Consider the following 17,041-nt stretch of genomic DNA (forward strand, 5'->3'; position numbering starts at 1 on the left):
AAAGACACCAGCAATAGGACACTTGGATATAATTCTTGCTGTGCACTACATTATAAGTCAAGTTGTGTCTTCAGGGTGTTTATCATGAGGCACATTTTTTGCCCAAATGGAACGTATGGTTTGGTATGGGAGGCTGGTTGGTTGGTGGTGACGATGCCGGGGGGAGCGGAGGGAAGGGAAGGGAAGGTGGAGAATGGGTTCCATTTTTGGACACACCACCTATGAGTGATTATCCTACATGTGGTAGAACCCTGCCCACCCCTCCCCCAAACCCCACTCATTCAAACTAGAAAGAAAAATCAAATCAACAAAGAAAAGAGTCCAAAAAAAAAATAATAATAATACTGAGAAGAAGAACAGAAACAGAAAGAAGCTCAAACTGTTTGGCCCTCCGCAGTGCAGGTAAAGTCTGTGATATGGAGAAGCAGGCGTTGCTCAGAAGACCTATGGTTTCTTATCAAAACTTGATGAAGAAGTGGGCAAAGAGGGTCCCTGATAGCCAGAGGCAAGCGAGCGCTCTAGAGGCCGAGTTTACACCGTCAATGACAGCTCCAGGCCCTGTGCAGGGGAAAGAGAGACAGGCTGGTTAGCGTTAGCACACACCCAGAGGGCAGCTCCCTCAGCCCCTCCAAGCACTGCACAGACATGCTTCTCTGTGAACAGCCTCCACCCGGCCCCTGACGCTTCCACTTGCCCATAAATGGAGAGACTCAAGGGGGCTCTTCCCTGGGGTGCCCGGACCCTGCAGCCTGCTCTCAGGGACTGGGGTTAAAGCACCCACAAAGAGGTAGAGGGAAGGCAAGGTTAGACCTGTGGGCTGACAGGCCAGGGCAGGCCCTTGGAGGTGGTGTGCAGGACAGACAGGGGTGGGAGGGGAAGCAGAGGAATGCCGAGAGGAGAGTCAGGATGGAGGGGAGAGGCGGGAGGAGGGAGAGGGAGGGAGGCTTTCATGAGACCCAGGAGTCTAGGTGTTGCGTGGCCAGCTCTTCGTCTGGCGTGACCGGGGTGTTGTGGAGCAGCTGGAGAAGACGAATAACTACACCCTATCATTTTAAAGACTAGGGTGGGTTTAAGCCAGCAGTCAACCCCGCGCCCCCAGAGGAGAGCGAGAGGACCCTGCCTTCTTAGACCTAGTGGCCACTGTCCTCTGCCTGGTGGGCTTTCCCTCGAGCGTCCTTCTTTCCTCTCCCCTCTCTCTGGCCCTTTGACACAGTCCTCCTGAATCCCTCGTATTCCACATGAGATGAGAGCACGGAATCACAAATGCTGCTCCTTTCCCTTTATCTACATCTTCCTCCAGAAGACAGACTGAGGGCACTGGGGTTGTCCTCGCCCATCCTGAGGACCCAGGGTGGAAGGATAAGTGTCCGGCCCTGCCCCCATACCGGTCCATCACCTTTGCTGGGCAGCATAAGAATCTAGGGTCATAAGCAAGAGCAGTGGCCAGCGAACAGAGAGGATTCCAGGGGTAAGTGAGGCTATGTCTTAGACAAAGGATTGAAAGTCCTCAAGAGGCAACCCTGCAGGGCCAGTGACAAAGGGCAGGAGCAGCCGGAAGACAGGAAGGCATCACTGGCCCCTTTAGTGGCAATGTGGCTCCTTGGAAATGAACTTCACTCCCGACAAAAGGGTTGGTGGAGTCGGGTCTCCTCTGTCAGCACCCAGGTCCCGCAGCTTTCTGGTCAGCGCCATGGCTTGGATCCAGGCCTCGTTGGGCCAACAGTTGATGCTGACCTTTAGCCGGGGGACGCATGGGTCTCTTGCTTCAGCGACCAGCATCCACCTGTTCCCACCCCAGGGTTCTCAGCAGGATACCTTCTATGTCTCCAGTGCATAACACAATTCTCTTATTTACTAAGAATTCATATTTACTTGAGAGCCTGAGAGTCCTGCTCACAGTTTTCTGTACTTTGGTTATAGAGTATTCACAGAACAGGACAGAGTCCAGGCCTTAGCCCATTGCTGCGGTCCCCATAACGCTTCATGAACATTTATAGAAAGTGGTCTGACTCTGCGGTCCCCATTAGTTGAGGCGTATATCCTAAGGAATTGTACTGGCCTAGAGAATGCACTGAGTTGGAAAGGCCCAGTTTGAAGCCCAAGGTAATTCTCTATATTGTCTTCTGCAAAAGATGAGCAATTGAGATTTTCAAGTGAGTTTAAAAGGAAATGGATGATGCAGAACCATATGATTCTTTAAAGAATATTTAAAATATAAAGTCTAAATATGATGTGTATTAACTGGTTTTTTATACATATGTGTGCGTGTGTTTCGCTAATTTATTAGACTGATGTCAACTTAAAAAACAGTTGAGTGGGCTGCATGCTAGAGAGACAGGGGTCTTTACTCTAGGAATCACTATATTCCAAGTTCTACCAGCCGGCTTAGCATTTGGGGGGAATGTCACACTACCAACGTAAGGTTGGATGTAGATAAAATAAACAGGCGAGGAGATGTATTAATGAAGCCAGGGCATTAAAGTGTGGGAAACAAGAAAGAGTCATCAGGATAGCAGGTGGAAATGGCAGTAAGGTGTTCATGCTGATCAGGCAGGCAGGGGTGCAGCCACTGTTCCCGCCAGCCGAGTTCTCCAAGGAGTAGAACCCTCGCAGGCATCGAGCCTGCTCAGCCTGCTCAGGGGAATGGCCATAAGACATACTAATAATATATGGTGCTCTCTGTGTGCCAAGTTGTAACTCTAAATGCTGAACTTCCATTAACCCATTTTATCTTCAGGAAAACCTATGGCATGCCCACATTTTGGATGGGAAACCGACGAGCTGCGTAGTTAAATGCCCTGCCTATGGCCACACAAGACAATACACCCAGAGCTGGATTGGAATGAGTCACTCTGTCTACAGGGCTGGTGCCCTTGATGACCACAACTCCACCTATTCTCCGTGGAAAATTGTCCTTTGTGCATGTTTTTCAGAGACTGTGGCGTCACACTTTAATGCCCTCTGAATCAACTCAATTTTTCCAGAAACTAGGAAGTAATCATGCGTGCGTGTGTGCTAAGTCACTTCAATCGTGTCCCACTCTTTGAAACTCTATGGGCTGAAGCCTGCCAGGCTCCTTCTGTCCATGAGATTCTCCAGGCAAGAATACTGGGGTGGGTTGCCATGCCTTCCTCCAGAAGTAATCATGGGACCACACCAATTCACTAAACAGCTGCAACCCACGACTTCTTCTGTCTTAAAGCATAGAAAAGTATTTGCATAACCAGGTGAGTGGTTTTAGCATACAGAAAACCTATGAGAGAGATTCCTTGCTGAGGGACAGCCCCTCTGTGGCCACGGTCCTTCCACCAGCAGAGTGAGAGAAGACTGGAAGAGTGACCTCTGAGCTCTTCTCCCTTAGCGTCTGGAGTTACAGAATGGCTGGACACTCTGTATCTGGTCCCAGAAGGGACAGCTGAGTGAGGGGGCAGCCAGAAGGCCTTTTACAGTAAGTACAAGACCATCACCATGCAGCTTTCTGCATGCCAGCATGCCATCTCCTGAGAGAGTAAAAGGGCACCGAATATTCCTAGATTCTAACGTTTCCCTATTTTGGCCTCATTCTCTATGCTGCTGCAAGAAGTTTTATTCTTTAGTGGGTGTGATAAGCCCTGCACTAAGCAACATGGCAATTTAGAAGTGTCTATGGCCCATCCGTGTATGAGAAAGGGCCAAGCTGCTCTGGCCAAGGAGTCTACCAAACCCACTAGGACAGAGATTAAACTAGCCTTGCTTTCTTCCTGTGGATCCTGGACACATTTGAGATTTGGCAGTTGGGACAAATGCCAGTGCCGTGAGGGGCCACAGGAAACCTCCTGGGCTTTGTTCAAAGCTGAGAGGGAGGAGCTCATGTGCACGTACCACACTGCAGGTTGGCGGGGTGTAAGACAGAGGCCTTTAGCACTGAATGGACTCATCAGTGCAGCTTCAAAGTAATCCCGATTCTATTGGAAATGAGGGAATGGGGAGAATCTGGGTTGGGTATCTCCCATAGGTGGTTTTTTTTTTTTTTTTTTTAATATTCACATCTAAAAATTCAGCTTCCTGAAAGACTTTTTATTATTATTATTTTTATTTTTTACTTTACAATATTGTATTAACATTGGAGGATAATTACCTTATAATACTGTGTTGGTTTCTGCTGTACAAAAACGTGAATCAGCCATAAGTAAACATATATCCCCTACCTCTTGAGCCTCCCTTTACCTCCCATCCGATCCCTCTAGGTCATCACAGAGCACTGGGCTGGGCTCCCTCTGCTTTACAGCAACTTCCCATTAGATATCTATTTTACATAAGACACTGTATATGTTTCAATGATAGTCTCAATTTGTCCCCCCCTCTCTCCTCCAGGTTCTCTGTATCTGAAGGTCACTGACCTGATTATGTAAATGCTTCTTTGTGCTTTAATACAGAAACATTGGTGGATGGGTGCTGTTCAGCAAATTGGCATGCCCCCCTTGATTACTTCTATGCCTCTGCCGTACCTTGGCCTCACTGCTTTGTCCCTGCAGCCCTAAACCTTTTGGGGTCAAAGTCACTGGTCCCTAGAAAAGTGCAACTAATGGTGGGACTTGGCTTCAGACCAACTTGGGTTTAAATCCTGACTCTGTGGCTTGCCAGCTCTGTGATCTCAAAGTGCTTTCAGTTTCTCCTTGAAAACAGGGCATAATGCAGTTTTCAGATAAAGAAATGGAGGGCTCAGGATGGCATCTGATAGAAAGTAGACAGGTGATCCTGGGAAGGACTGCTCTCGTGGGTCCACACTCCCTACCTTCCACTGCTTAGTTGTGGCCGTGCATGCTAAGTTGTTTTAATTGTGTCTGAGTCTGTGACCCCCATGAACTGTAGCCCGCCAGAGTCCTCTGTCCTTGGGATTCTCCAGGCAAGAATCCTGGAATGGGTTGCCATTTCCTCCTCCAGGGGATCTTCCCAACCCAGGCATTGAACCTGTGTTTCCTGAAACTCCTGCACTGCAGGCGAGTTCTTTATCACTTAGCCACCAGGGAAGCCCCTAGTTGAGGCTAAGGTTAACTTATTTAGTAGATCTTTTCCAAATACATTGATGCTGAGCTGGGTTTTGGAAGGTGAGAGTGAAGAGGCGAGATGGGTGACAGAGGTCACTGGCTGGGAGGACCTAGGAGGTGTGGGGCGCTGAGCAGGGCGATGAGAGAGGGCCAAGCCAAGTTCTGTGGCAAGTCTGAGGAGAAACAGACCCCATTCTGGCCTCAGAAACCATGCCATCCACCCAAGAACTGTGTGCTGTTGCTATCGAGTCCCAGCTTCCAAAGAGAAGGAGAGGCACAGCCTCTGCCTGCACACAGCCTGCTGCTGCTGCTAAGTCGCTTCAGTCGGGTCCGACTCTGTGCGACCCCATAGACGGCAGCCCACCAGGCTCCTCCATCCCTGGGATTCTCCAGGCAAGAACACTAGAGTGGGTTGCCATTTCCTTCTCCACACAGCCTAGCCCCCTCTAGTTTTTGGTTGTTGTTAACGTGTGGTTTGTATGTGTGTGTATGTGTATGTGTGTGAGATGTGGGATCTTAGTTCCCTGATCAGGGATGGAACTCATGCCCTCTGCAGTGGAGCTGACAGGGAAGACTCCCTATTCTCCATTTGGATCTAGAACTCCTCCGCCTTCACCTAAATCAATAAACAAACATGTTTTAATCCCTCACAGATTCTGAGAAGAACGCCCTTTGAAACAAAACAGCCCAACCTCCCTTTCATCTCAGGAACGCCTTGCCTTTTGGATAGTCTAAAAGCACTAAATTTAGAAGTCAGGGAGAACTGAAATTGAATTCTTGCTCTGCTATTTACTAGCAGGATAACTTTTGTTTTTAAATTTGAAAAAAAAAAGGAATATAATTGCTCTGCAATGTTGTGTTAATTTCTGCTGTGCAATGAAATAAATCAGCCATAAATAAACATACATCCCCTCCCTCCAGGACCTTCCACCCACACCCCCTTCCACCCCTTTAGGTCACCACAGAGCACCAAACTGAGCTCTCCTGTGCAAGCTCGCTACCAGGAAGTAGCACGATGACTTGGACAAGATGGTTAACATCCCTGAAGCAGCGATTTTCACGTATAAACTCTGTGGGGAGGTGCTTTTCTCATCTGTGAAAGGATGCTCTGAGGATGAGTTCAGATGACATATAAAATCGCTGAGACTAAGTAAAGGAGAATAACTACTGGGTTAATCAGAACTAGGACCATAGCAGCTAGTTTCTAAAGTAGCATCTTTGGTGGGGCTCATGCTTTAAATAAAGACACCGTGTGTACACTGGATTCTCAAAGATAATTGCCAAGCCAATGTGACTCTGGTTTAGCAAGCAAGTGACTGGTCTCTCCTGACAAGACCAGAGGTGGCTCCATCCACAGTTTAAGGCTTCTGAGGGAAGGCCAGTTACTCTGAGGAGGTATAATCAGAAGCCCAGCTCTTTATCTGGGAAATCCCCACATTCAATAAATCTTTATTTACTCTTAACAATGACTCAGTCCAACAGAATGACTCTTACAAACATCAGACTTAATTACATATTTTTTCAGGGATAAACTAAAAGTGAGAACATGTTACTGTGCCCTTGCCCTCATTTCACCCTCCTCATCCCTAAAAATATATTCCTTCCTTCATCCCTGCTGTTGAGCACCTTTGAAAATAAATGCTCACTGCTGCTGCTGCTGCTAAGTCGCTTCAGTAGTGTCCGACTCTGTGCGACCCCATAGATGGCAGCCCACCAGGCTCCCCCATCCCTGGGATTCTCCAGGCAAGAACACTGGAGTGGGCTGCCATTTCCTTCTTCGATGCATGAAAGTGAAAAGTGAAAGTGAAGTTGCTCAGTCGAGTCCGATTCTTTGCGATCCCATGGACTGCAGCCCACCAGGCTCCTCCGTCCACGGGATTTTCCAGGCAAGAGTACTGGAGTGGGGTGCCATTGCTTTCTCCATAAATGCTCACACAAAGACACAAAGCCACAAAATCAACCATGAATGACATAACAATGACAACTAAATACCTTGGGGACAAATGCAGACAAAAAATGAGCTAATCCTCCACATACAGAAGAGAGAAAGAGACAGAAATGATCGAGAGTTAAATTCCAGAAATGATAAACATCAGAAAGGTCAATCATTCTGTCCATGTTGTCTGCACTGGAGGTAAGGTTTTTATGGCCATGTGTGAGGCCCAGCAGTGGTGAGACAAGTAAATAAAGAAAGCGGCAAACAAACAAATGAATAAAATAAAGTTCACTTGGAGAGGCTACTCACTGTGTTGGATTAAATATACTATACCTTATAGATTTTTAAAAAGCAAATTTGGTTGAGGACTGACTTAACTTGCAAACCCAGTTCTCTGGAAAACAAGAGTGGCTGACCTCACGGGCAGGCTGATCACACTCTGGAAGAACAGGGGTTGAAAATCAAAGTAACCAAACTCAGCACAAAGCTCCCAGCAAACTACATAAGCTTATGGATGAGATCCTGCTGTGCAAAAGATTTTGAAGCTTAAAAATTGAAGGGCCCAGATACTTTTTTTTAAGTATCTTTGATATTAATTTCTTATTTTGATATTAATTTCTCATTTAAATTCTTTCTTCTATGCAATCATCCTCTTTGTTTTTTCAGTCTTCTAACTTTATTGAGGCTTTCAATGGCTAAGTCAAAGATCTCTCTTGGTAAATGCCACATTTCTCTTGAAAATACGTGGGTTATTTTCAAATGTCTTGAAATTGATTTCTAGCATAATTCCACAGCAATAAGAGAACAGACGCTTACTCCTTGGAAGAAAAGTTATGACCAACCTAGATAGCATATTCAAAAGCAGAGACATTACTTTGCCGACTAAGGTCCGTCTAGTCAAGGCTATGGTTTTTCCTGTGGTCATGTATGGATGTCAGAGTTGGACTGTGAAGAAGGCTGAGCACTGAAGAATTGATGCTTTTGAACTGTGGTGTTGGAGAAGACTCTTGAGAGTCCCTTGGACTGCAAGGGGATCCAACCAGTCCATTCTGAAGGAGATCAGCCCTGGGATTTCTTTGGAAGGAATGATGCTAAAGCTGAAGCTCCAGTACTTTGGCCACCTCATGCAAAGAGTTGACTCATTGGAAAAGACTCTGATGCTGGGAGAGATTGGGGGCAGGAGGAGAAGGGGACGACCCAGGATGAGATGGCTGGATGGCATCACGGACTCGATGGACGTGAGTCTGAGTGAAGTCTGGGAGATGGTGATGGACAGGGAGGCCTGGCGTGCTGGGATTCATGGGGTCGCAAAGAGTGGGACACGACTGAGCGACTGAACTGAACTGAAGAGAACAGACTCTGTATGATTTCAGTACCTTTAGACCACGAAAAATTTGCACCTTCTTTGATGTCCCTGGATATGTTCCAGTGTCTCCTAGTTTAGTCTATGGGAACTTGAACAGAATTTGTACCTTACTGTTATGTGAAAATTATATAAATCTTAATTGTGTTGAATTGTTTCACAGCACTTTTCAGGTCTACTATAGCCTTCTCTGTATATTCATTAATGAATTTTCAAGAGTTTGATATTGAAACTCCAACTAAAAGCCTTATTTACTTAAAAAACCATAATATATAGTGAAACTATGTGTACTTTTTTCTGTATTCTCCAGGTCTCCTGTAAATGCATGATCATACTTTCATAATTTAAAAATAAAGAGAAAAACTGGAGGGTCCATTACAAGTGAGAAAGGTATTGAAACGGCCCCATTTTTCTTCCCGTGATTACAGTGAAAACTGGGCACAGTTCTTCAGCAACAAATTCGATAGCAAGGTGTAGCTGTAATCCTACTAAACTAGCAGGAGGTAGTATGGTCCTCACATTAAGAGGAAAAAAAGAAAAAACAAAAGAAAACACGGGTGAGTTGAACATGGAAATAGCACAGTGAGATCAAGGAAACATCTGAAATCTAAGAAGATACACTTTGTTCTGAAATTTAGATGAGTTTTATAAGTATGAGTGTGAACTATGTGACCTTCCTAATGAGGAACCAAAAGGATAATGATGTTCTTGGTGATTAAAAGAGGAGCGAGGCAATCTAATTAGACGATGCATGTGTTACTCTTGTTGGGGAAACGTAAACCTCTTTTCAGCAGGGCTGGCTGATGAAGGCGCATCGCTTGCTATCAAAGGGAGCTATTCCTCCATTGTCTTTAATTACAGTAGAAACAGGGCCTAGTATTGTTCTGCAAGGAAGATGAACCAGGCTTCACGCTTTGGGAAGGCATGGGCATAAAGAGGCGAAAATGGCAGCCACTCCCACAAAGCCCAAGGCCTAGGAAACTCATAGCAGAAGTTAACTCAGACCCATCAGCTCATCACAGCCCTGAAAGAGGCAAGGCTCCGGTCTGTGCCGAACCAGAAGCTCCAGCGTGTGCTGACATCAGCATAGCCAGGCACTCTGTGTTAAAGCCTAAATGCTCTGGCTGACGGCCAGACATCAGTGATTCAGACAGAGGGGAGCAGGGTGTGAGGGAGTGACAAGGAGCCTCATCAGGAATGAAATGTGAAATGTCTGCATATTTTTCCCTAATATGTTGACATTTTGCAGGTTGGGGAAAACACAAGTGATGCTGCTGCTGCTGCCATCCGCCAGAAGCATTGGCGTCTCTCTAAATTTCAAATTAGAACTGGGACATATGGGGGGGTGGGGCTGGAATGCAAGGGATAGTGTGAGAGCAATGTGTTGATTTGGCTTCCTAATGGGGCAGTGGGGGGAAACTACGAGACCATTAGAGTATTTGTCCCCCCTTTGGTTAGTGAACAGTTTCACCCTTTATGGAGGCTGTTATGGACTACCTGTTGACTGAAAGATATATTTACTAATCCACTCAGGATTAATAAATTACTGGACAATAACTATTACAAGGTTCAGGGCTATATCCTTCAGTGTAGCAACAAATACAAGCCTAAAGGTAAACTATCAAGAAAACCTGAATGATGGGTGAACAATTCTTCAGTGGGACTCAGAAATGCTTGGTAGATGGGGTACCATTAAGGAGAAGCTTCAAAGGTAAGTGTAACTTAGGCAGAGAAGAGACAAATGCTTCCCTCTGTGATCCTACAACACACTGGAAGAGACTGGGTACTATGGGTTAGAAAGAAGCACGGGATTAAGGCCAGACACACTTGGGTGCAGAACCTGATGTTAAGGCGTCCTTCCATGGGGAACTTTCTATCTGAGGCAGGAAGGAATCCAGTCACATGGCTCAGATCCTCTGAGCTCCAGGCATAGCTTCCTCAAAGGGTTCTGAGCTGTCTAAAGCCACGTCTGGCCAACACCTACTAGCCAGTAGCTTTTTCATTCTTCTGATGTAGCACTTATGTTCTAAATTCTATTGTAAAGGCCTGTTTACTTGCTTGTAAAAGGTTGGGAAGTGTGTTCCTCTCCATATCTCAATCTGAATCTAATTCCTGGTGAATACTAGGCTCTAAGCAAGCATTTGCTGATGGACAGAAGCTGGAATGTGCTGGGATCCAGGGTCCCAGGCAACAGAGGGAGTTGTCTAGAGTGGTGGGTGCAGAGAAGCCTGCAGGGAAAGTGGGGACACAGTGGAGGTTAATCTCAGAGCAAGGCTGATCTCAGGCTTTTCTGGGAGGCAGGTTTCAGCAAGGGGTGAACAGGTTGACTCTGAGTTTGGGAAGGGTCACTGGGACCCGAAGTGGCAGATTGCAGAGATTACCAAGGACAAGGGACCCACACACCATAAGAGAAGCTCACAACTAGACACGGCACCTGCTCTGGGGTGAGTGAGGGGGTGGGCAGAGACAGTGGGAGGGGTGGTGCTGGGGCCCGCTTTCTTGGACCTGTGGGCTGACAGGCGTAGGGAGCTGCGGGAGGGAAAGGTGAGGATGACCACAGAGACTGTAGGGAGGGGTGGGTGTGAAGATAAGGTGTACATTTGAGGCGGGGGGAGGAGGTGCCAAGGAGAGGAAGATGGAGCTAGCCCCGACAGGTGGCAGAGCGGCCTGTGTTTCAGAACTGAGGAGAGCATTAGGGGCATAGACGAGAAGCTCCCAGACAGCTGCCAAGAGACTGGCCAGCTCCTGGGGGCCCCGGCCTCCCAGGGAGATCTGCGCACTGAGCGTACCTTCAGGGCTGTCCTTGGAGACTTTCATTCAATGGCTCTGGGACCAGGCCCATGGACCTGCATTTCTGAAGCACCCGAAGTGAGGTCTGAGGGCTAAGATAGGGCTCCCTTCAAAGACGCCCGAGGACACAGAAGACCCTGCCTTTCTTACTGTAATGCCTTCCCTGGGCAGACGGCAGAGGGGCTAGACGCAGACACAGACCAAGAGGGAGGAAGAGAGCCACGTGGCTGCATCATAGAAGATGGAAGCAGGCGGTTGGGGCCAGGAGGTCTGGGGCCGAGGGGAGTCTGGGTGTTCGGGGGGAAATGGGCCATGAGGCTGAGGTCTGACTGTCCGGACTGGAGGTGAAGGGAGAGGAGATGCTGGGTCCTCGATCCCTGTGCCCCGCCCTCCGGTTGCACCTGAGCCACCTGCGGAAGGTGAGGTTGTTGAGAGCCTTTATGGAGGAGGGGGTGGGGGGGCAGGCTGTGGCCAGCTTTCCAGGGGCTGCTCTAGGTGAGGCCGGCCAGGGTGCAGGAGGAGAAGAGCTGTTCGGCTGCCTCTAGTTGAGGAAAATCCGGTCTGAAGAGCCAGCCTGACGTGTATATTTATTCTGGAGGAATGCCATTGGCAAAAGAAAATAGAGATTCTGTCCTCATGGCTTCCGGGGGCAGGGGAGGTGGAGTGTCTTCCAGGCTGCTCCGAGGGACTGAGACTTTGCCTGAGGGAAAAAGTCCTGAGCCTAGACGCTGCCTTCACTGGAATACTTTGCCATTGTCTTATGCAAGGTAAAGATTCTGAGGAGTGGTCACTAGCCCTGATACTTAACTCAGAGCTCCTCGTTTGTGTCACTGCAATTTCACAGATGAATCTGCTCTCCTCTCTGCACCATCCCCTCCTTTCCAGCTTTGTTTGCTTCCCTGCCCCTCTCCCCCACCAGCTCCAATCCAGACGTTCACATGGCTCATTGCGTGCCTCACAGTCTCTGCAGTGCCGGATGTAATCAAGTGCAAATCTTCCCTCCTTGCACCCTAAGGATGGGGGAGGAGGGTTCTTGCCCAAGACCCAGTGGAGGCAGAATGGACTGGCAAGTCTGAGAAAGTGAGCGACTTCCTTGAGGGTCGGAGGTGTGCCCAGCACACTGAGCCTAGCCACCCCGGCTGCATGCGGTCCTGGCAAGGCTCTAGGATGTCAGGGACGGGTGGCCTTTGGAGGCCTCATCCACTCCAAGCAGCTTACATTACTTCCAGCAAGTTGCTTTCAATAATCAGAACAGCTGCCACCATCCCCAAGGTTATGGACTTCAGGCTTTGGAGATCTGCTTCTGACCCTAGTTTCCTTTTTTTTTTTTTTTTTTTTTCAGAATAGAGACTTAGAAAGCAAGAAGGAAGCCTGGAGTGTATTTTGTTCTGTTCTTATATTTCACAGGCAACCATGGAACAGAGGGCATCATGGTGTGTGCCAGGGTCAGGCCTGGTACCCAGTTCCCCCATCCATCTCCGTGTTGGTCTGCTCTTTACCTTCTGCTGTCCCTCTAGTCCTGACAGTGGCCCTGGGGCTGAGCAAAGTGGACAATCTGAAATGCTGCTTTGAGCTGGCATGCTGCTGGTGACCCGTCCTGTCTGTGTGGCTTCTGGAGGGGCAGCAACCGGTGTTCAGTGAGGAAGAAACATCCCACAGCAACACCAGCCACTGATTTCTCTCTGAGCATCACCTGCCTCCCTGGATTGTTGCTCCCTTTTCCTAAGCACTTCCTGTCTCAGCCCACTACCTCCATAGCCTGTGCCTTCTGCCTTCGTTTGAGATTGCTTTCATCTCGTCTTCCTGTGCTCTGTAAGTGTAGGCAGAAACTATATGAAAGATGTTTGTGTGAGAGGTCTGTTATGAGTGTGTGTTGTGACGGATTCACACATCACTTCAGAGCCCAAAGAGTCCCCACAAACCCAGCTCACAGTTCTTGAGGGCAGACACCAATGCACGCCTGGGGGTGCGGCATGTCTGTGTGTGGGTTTGGGGGGTGTGAGCAGATGGCGTGTAAATGCTCAAATGGTCCTTTAAAAGAATGTGTTCAGATTACGAAGAAGATGGGAGATGGAAATGGAAAATGAGTTCAAACAGGCTAACTGCTGACCTGGGCTTCCTGTGCCTGGCTGCCCTGGGGTATGAAGCTATGTCTTTTCCATGAACTGAACTGTGTCCCCAAGCTCACATGTTGGAGCCCCAACTCCTGATTTGTATTTGGAGACAGAGCCTTTAAGGAAGTGTTTAAGGTCAAGTGAGGTTATAATGGGCTTCCCAGGTGGTGCTTATGGTAAAGAATCTGTCTGCCAATGGAGGAGATGCAAGAAATGTGAGTTCGACCCCTGGGTTGGGAAGATCCCCTAGAGGAGGGCATGGCAACCCAGTACTTGGGAAATCCCAAAGACACAGGAGTCTGGCAGGCTGCAGTTCATGGGGTTGCAAAGAGTCAGACAGGACTGAAGTGACTTTGCATGAAGTTATAATGGTAGGGCCCCAATGGACAGGATTAGTGTTCAAATGATAAGAAGACACCCCAGGGAGCCCTCCCTCCCCATCTCTGGCTATCTCCATGCCCCGCCCCACCATGCTCAGAGGAAAGGACATACGAGAATGAAGCTGGCATCTCCAGGAAGAGCACCCCTGTCCAGTACAGCCAATATGGGTCTTCCTGGCTAACCTTGGCCTTCTGGCCTTCAGAAGGGTGAGAATCCATTTCTGCTGTCCCAGCCTACACTCATTCATTATAGTAGCCCTGGCGGGCGAATATATCCTTTATCTCCACGAGCTGCGGTCCTCGGCTGGGACACACCTCCCTCCCGAGTTCACAGTACAAAGGGGCACAAGCACCCAGACCTCTAGTGGTCAGTCCTGGGCTCCTCCTGTCGGCCACACCCCCGTGGGTGTGTGACCAGCTCACGGGGTCACGGCAGGGTCAGTGCAGGGCAGCACCCCAACCTCATCCTTTGCCAACCTCACCAGCTTTATCAAGACCAAGGGATGGACATTCACAGACACCGAGGTGTGGGCAGAGCCCCTGGCCGTGAAAGTGGCAGGCCCAGAGCTGGGAGAGGAGCAGCTCAGAGCTGACTCCCGGTCTGGACGATTCAAGTCACCATTTCCTCAGTGGCTGAGCTTGGTCCTCTATAAGGAGGGCTGTGTGGAGGCTTCCCCTCAGCCTGGGAGTGCGAGTGTGAGTGTGTGTGTGTGTGCCCTCGTTTCACGTCCTCTGGTAAACCTTCCAGCACTGAGGAGGGGGTCTGGTCTGGGTCTCATCAATACCTCCTCACTAGCTCAATACCTCAGTGTCACTTAGCCTCTGGGGTCCTCCTCTTACCCATCTTTAAAATGGGCTAATAACCTATCTTGCACAGAACTAGCATGATGAGTGGAAACCAACTGATATTTGGTAAATGGTAGGTATTATGATTGTGATTCACGGGGTCGCAAAGAGTGGGACACGACTGAGCGACTGAACTGAACTGATGATCATTATGAACATGACCCAGGTACTCATATCTTAAGATGAAGTTTTCAGAACTAAGTCATTAGCCCTTTTTCCTTTGGGCTGAAGGAATTATCTTGGGGGACAGGGAGGCCTGGCCTGCTTTAGTCCATGGGGTCACAGGGAGTCAGACATGACTTAGTGACTAAACAACATTAGGGTGACTTCCCCAGGAACACAATCATCTGATAAGCCATTTGGTGTCTGGGCTGGGTTCCCCTAGTGCCATGTACAAATAGAATACACATCCCTGTTAAAAGGCACTGAGCAGAAGTTTATCGTTTTGGAGAGAGCCCTTCTCCAGAAACGGATAACGATATTTCATACGTATGTCTGTAAAAGCCATCATGGGCTTCCCTGGTAAAGAATCCACCTGCAACCCAGAAGACACAGGTTCAGTCCCTGGATTGGGAAGATACCCTGGAGAAGGAAATGGTAACCCAGTCTATTATTCTTGCCTGGGAAATTCCATGGACAAAGGAATCTGGAGGGCTACAGTCCACGGGGTCACAAAGAGTCGGACACAACTTAGTGACTAAACAAAAACAATAAAAGCCATCATATTCTACATGTTTGTTACCTAAACTGTGCAGACCAGCCCCCGGAAGTCTATCCAGTAAGGAGAAAAAGTCAGGGAGGAGGAGCAGGCAAGCCTATCTTGGAAGGAGGCTTAACATCAGAAGCATAGGCATTCAGGCAGGCAGAGGAGGGAAGGAACATGCGGTACCCACCTGCCACTGCTGATGAGGGGCTTATTTCTAAGACACACACAGCACAATGCACACACAATGCAGAGAGAAAACAAGAGACATAGATCACACATTTCAGATGGTTGGTGGACAAAGTTTAGCTCATGTCAACACTGAAAGCTGTTCGCGGTCTGAGGTCCATATGAACAATGAACACCTTTCCTTCCTATTTACCAGACAGTTCCCTCTCGCCAAATCTCAGCAAATAAACACGCACATAAACACATGGACCATCACAACACGCTGGGCCTGGCCGGCAGGGTGAAATGTCGCATGAGGAGATGGACACGGCAGTGTGAGAATGGAGGGAAGGCGGGATGAGGGTTCCCGAGGGGCCAGTCGGGGCTCTGGGGCCCCCTTGCCCCGTATAGGAGGGGGAGACCCTCAGAGAAGGGATGGATGTCCCAGCTGATGTCCCGATGAGGGCCAGCCTCTTTCTCCATTCATTCCGATGAATGAGGACATGACATGCACTCAATATGATGGTCAGGATGGCAGAGTTGCCCTGGTTTACAACTGCAACTAGAGCCCCCAGAATCATACACTCTTCCTGCAGGCCATCTTAGCATTATATCTAGTTTACTCCTCAGACCAATAGTGGTGCAACTGAACTCTTCCATGGCTCCATCTTGTTTAAGGCCACCACTGTGCAACGTGGTTCAGAACTCGGTTCGCTCCTTTTGGAAGGTGCAAAGCTCGCCTCACGGTAGACCAGGAGCTGTCGGTTGCCTTGTAAACGCCACAGCGTCACAGGCTAAGAGAATGACCAGGTCGGGTGGTGGGGTTGCATTCACATCTAAGGTGGAGGGGGGAGCAGTATGGATGGACACAGGCCAGCGGATCTCGCCTCCCCCCCACCCCGCCGGTCCAAGCCCCGCGTCCAGGCCTCCTGCACTCACCATACAGTGTGATGCTGGCATTGGTAATCCCAAGCTTGTTCGTGGCCACACAAGTATAGTTCCCATAATCCTTCTCTGAGACGTTGAAGAAGGTCAGCGTGGATAAGTGGCCTTTGTTCTCGATCCTCATGCCATCCAGGCCGGTGGCCAGCCTGCAAAAAAGAGGAGGTTCTGGGGGTCTGGTTCCACTCATGGAATGAGGGGGCAGGTAAGAGGGGCCAGGGATTTCCCCCCTGAGACACAACTCCCCTCTGCATGAAACCCTTCCCTCCAACTAACCCAGCACCTCTCCCTCCAGCTGTAAGCACCATAGTCTCCATCAGGGGTGGAAAGGGAAGGTGCCCACACTCCCAGGCTGCATTCTGGGGCTCCTAGTCCTTCAAGATGGCCCCGTCTACAGCTAATCTCAGATTCTGAAACAAAGTCGATCCCATTGCCCACTTCCCAACTTCCTCTGCTTTTTGTTGCTGGTTCTAAAAGGAGGCCGTTATAATGGAGGCTGTCATCAGTTTGGTTTTGCCGTATCTCCCCCCGGACTCCATCACCCTCCTTCCGTGTGGGGCACCACCCATCAGCTCTGCTTCAGACACGCCCCATTTCCACTTTCAAGGTACCTGGTGTCTTCCTTGAACCACTGGAACTCAGCCATGGGCACTGCCGAGGCTTCACAGCTCAAGATGCCCTTCTGGCCAACGGAGACCCCTGTGTTCTTGGCTTTGGAGATATAGGGGGGGTCTGTGGGGGGGATGAGGAGCAAGGCCATAAGACAGATGAG

The 17,041-nt window shown here is 49.0% G+C and overlaps 1 protein-coding gene across 3 annotated transcripts in view; it reads right to left on the minus strand.

Annotated features, from left to right (window-relative positions):
- Positions 1–457: 457 nt before the first annotated feature.
- OPCML (opioid binding protein/cell adhesion molecule like) overlaps positions 458–17,041 on the minus strand; it is a 509,467-nt gene continuing 492,883 nt past the window's right edge. For 2 of the 3 annotated variants that reach the window (XM_068976377.1, XM_068976376.1), the window contains exons 5-7: positions 16,881–17,001; positions 16,267–16,418; positions 458–558 (exon numbers count right to left, since the gene is read on the minus strand). In XM_068976377.1, the coding sequence (XP_068832478.1) occupies positions 458–558; positions 16,267–16,418; positions 16,881–17,001 (374 nt within the window). Of the gene's footprint in view, positions 559–15,349; positions 15,377–16,266; positions 16,419–16,880; positions 17,002–17,041 lie in introns of all 3 variants that reach the window. The other variant, XM_068976374.1, reaches the window with a different exon arrangement.

The sequence above is a fragment of the Capricornis sumatraensis genome, chromosome 8 (assembly GCF_032405125.1).
Source record: "Capricornis sumatraensis isolate serow.1 chromosome 8, serow.2, whole genome shotgun sequence".
NCBI classification, from domain to species: Eukaryota; Metazoa; Chordata; class Mammalia; order Artiodactyla; family Bovidae; genus Capricornis; species Capricornis sumatraensis.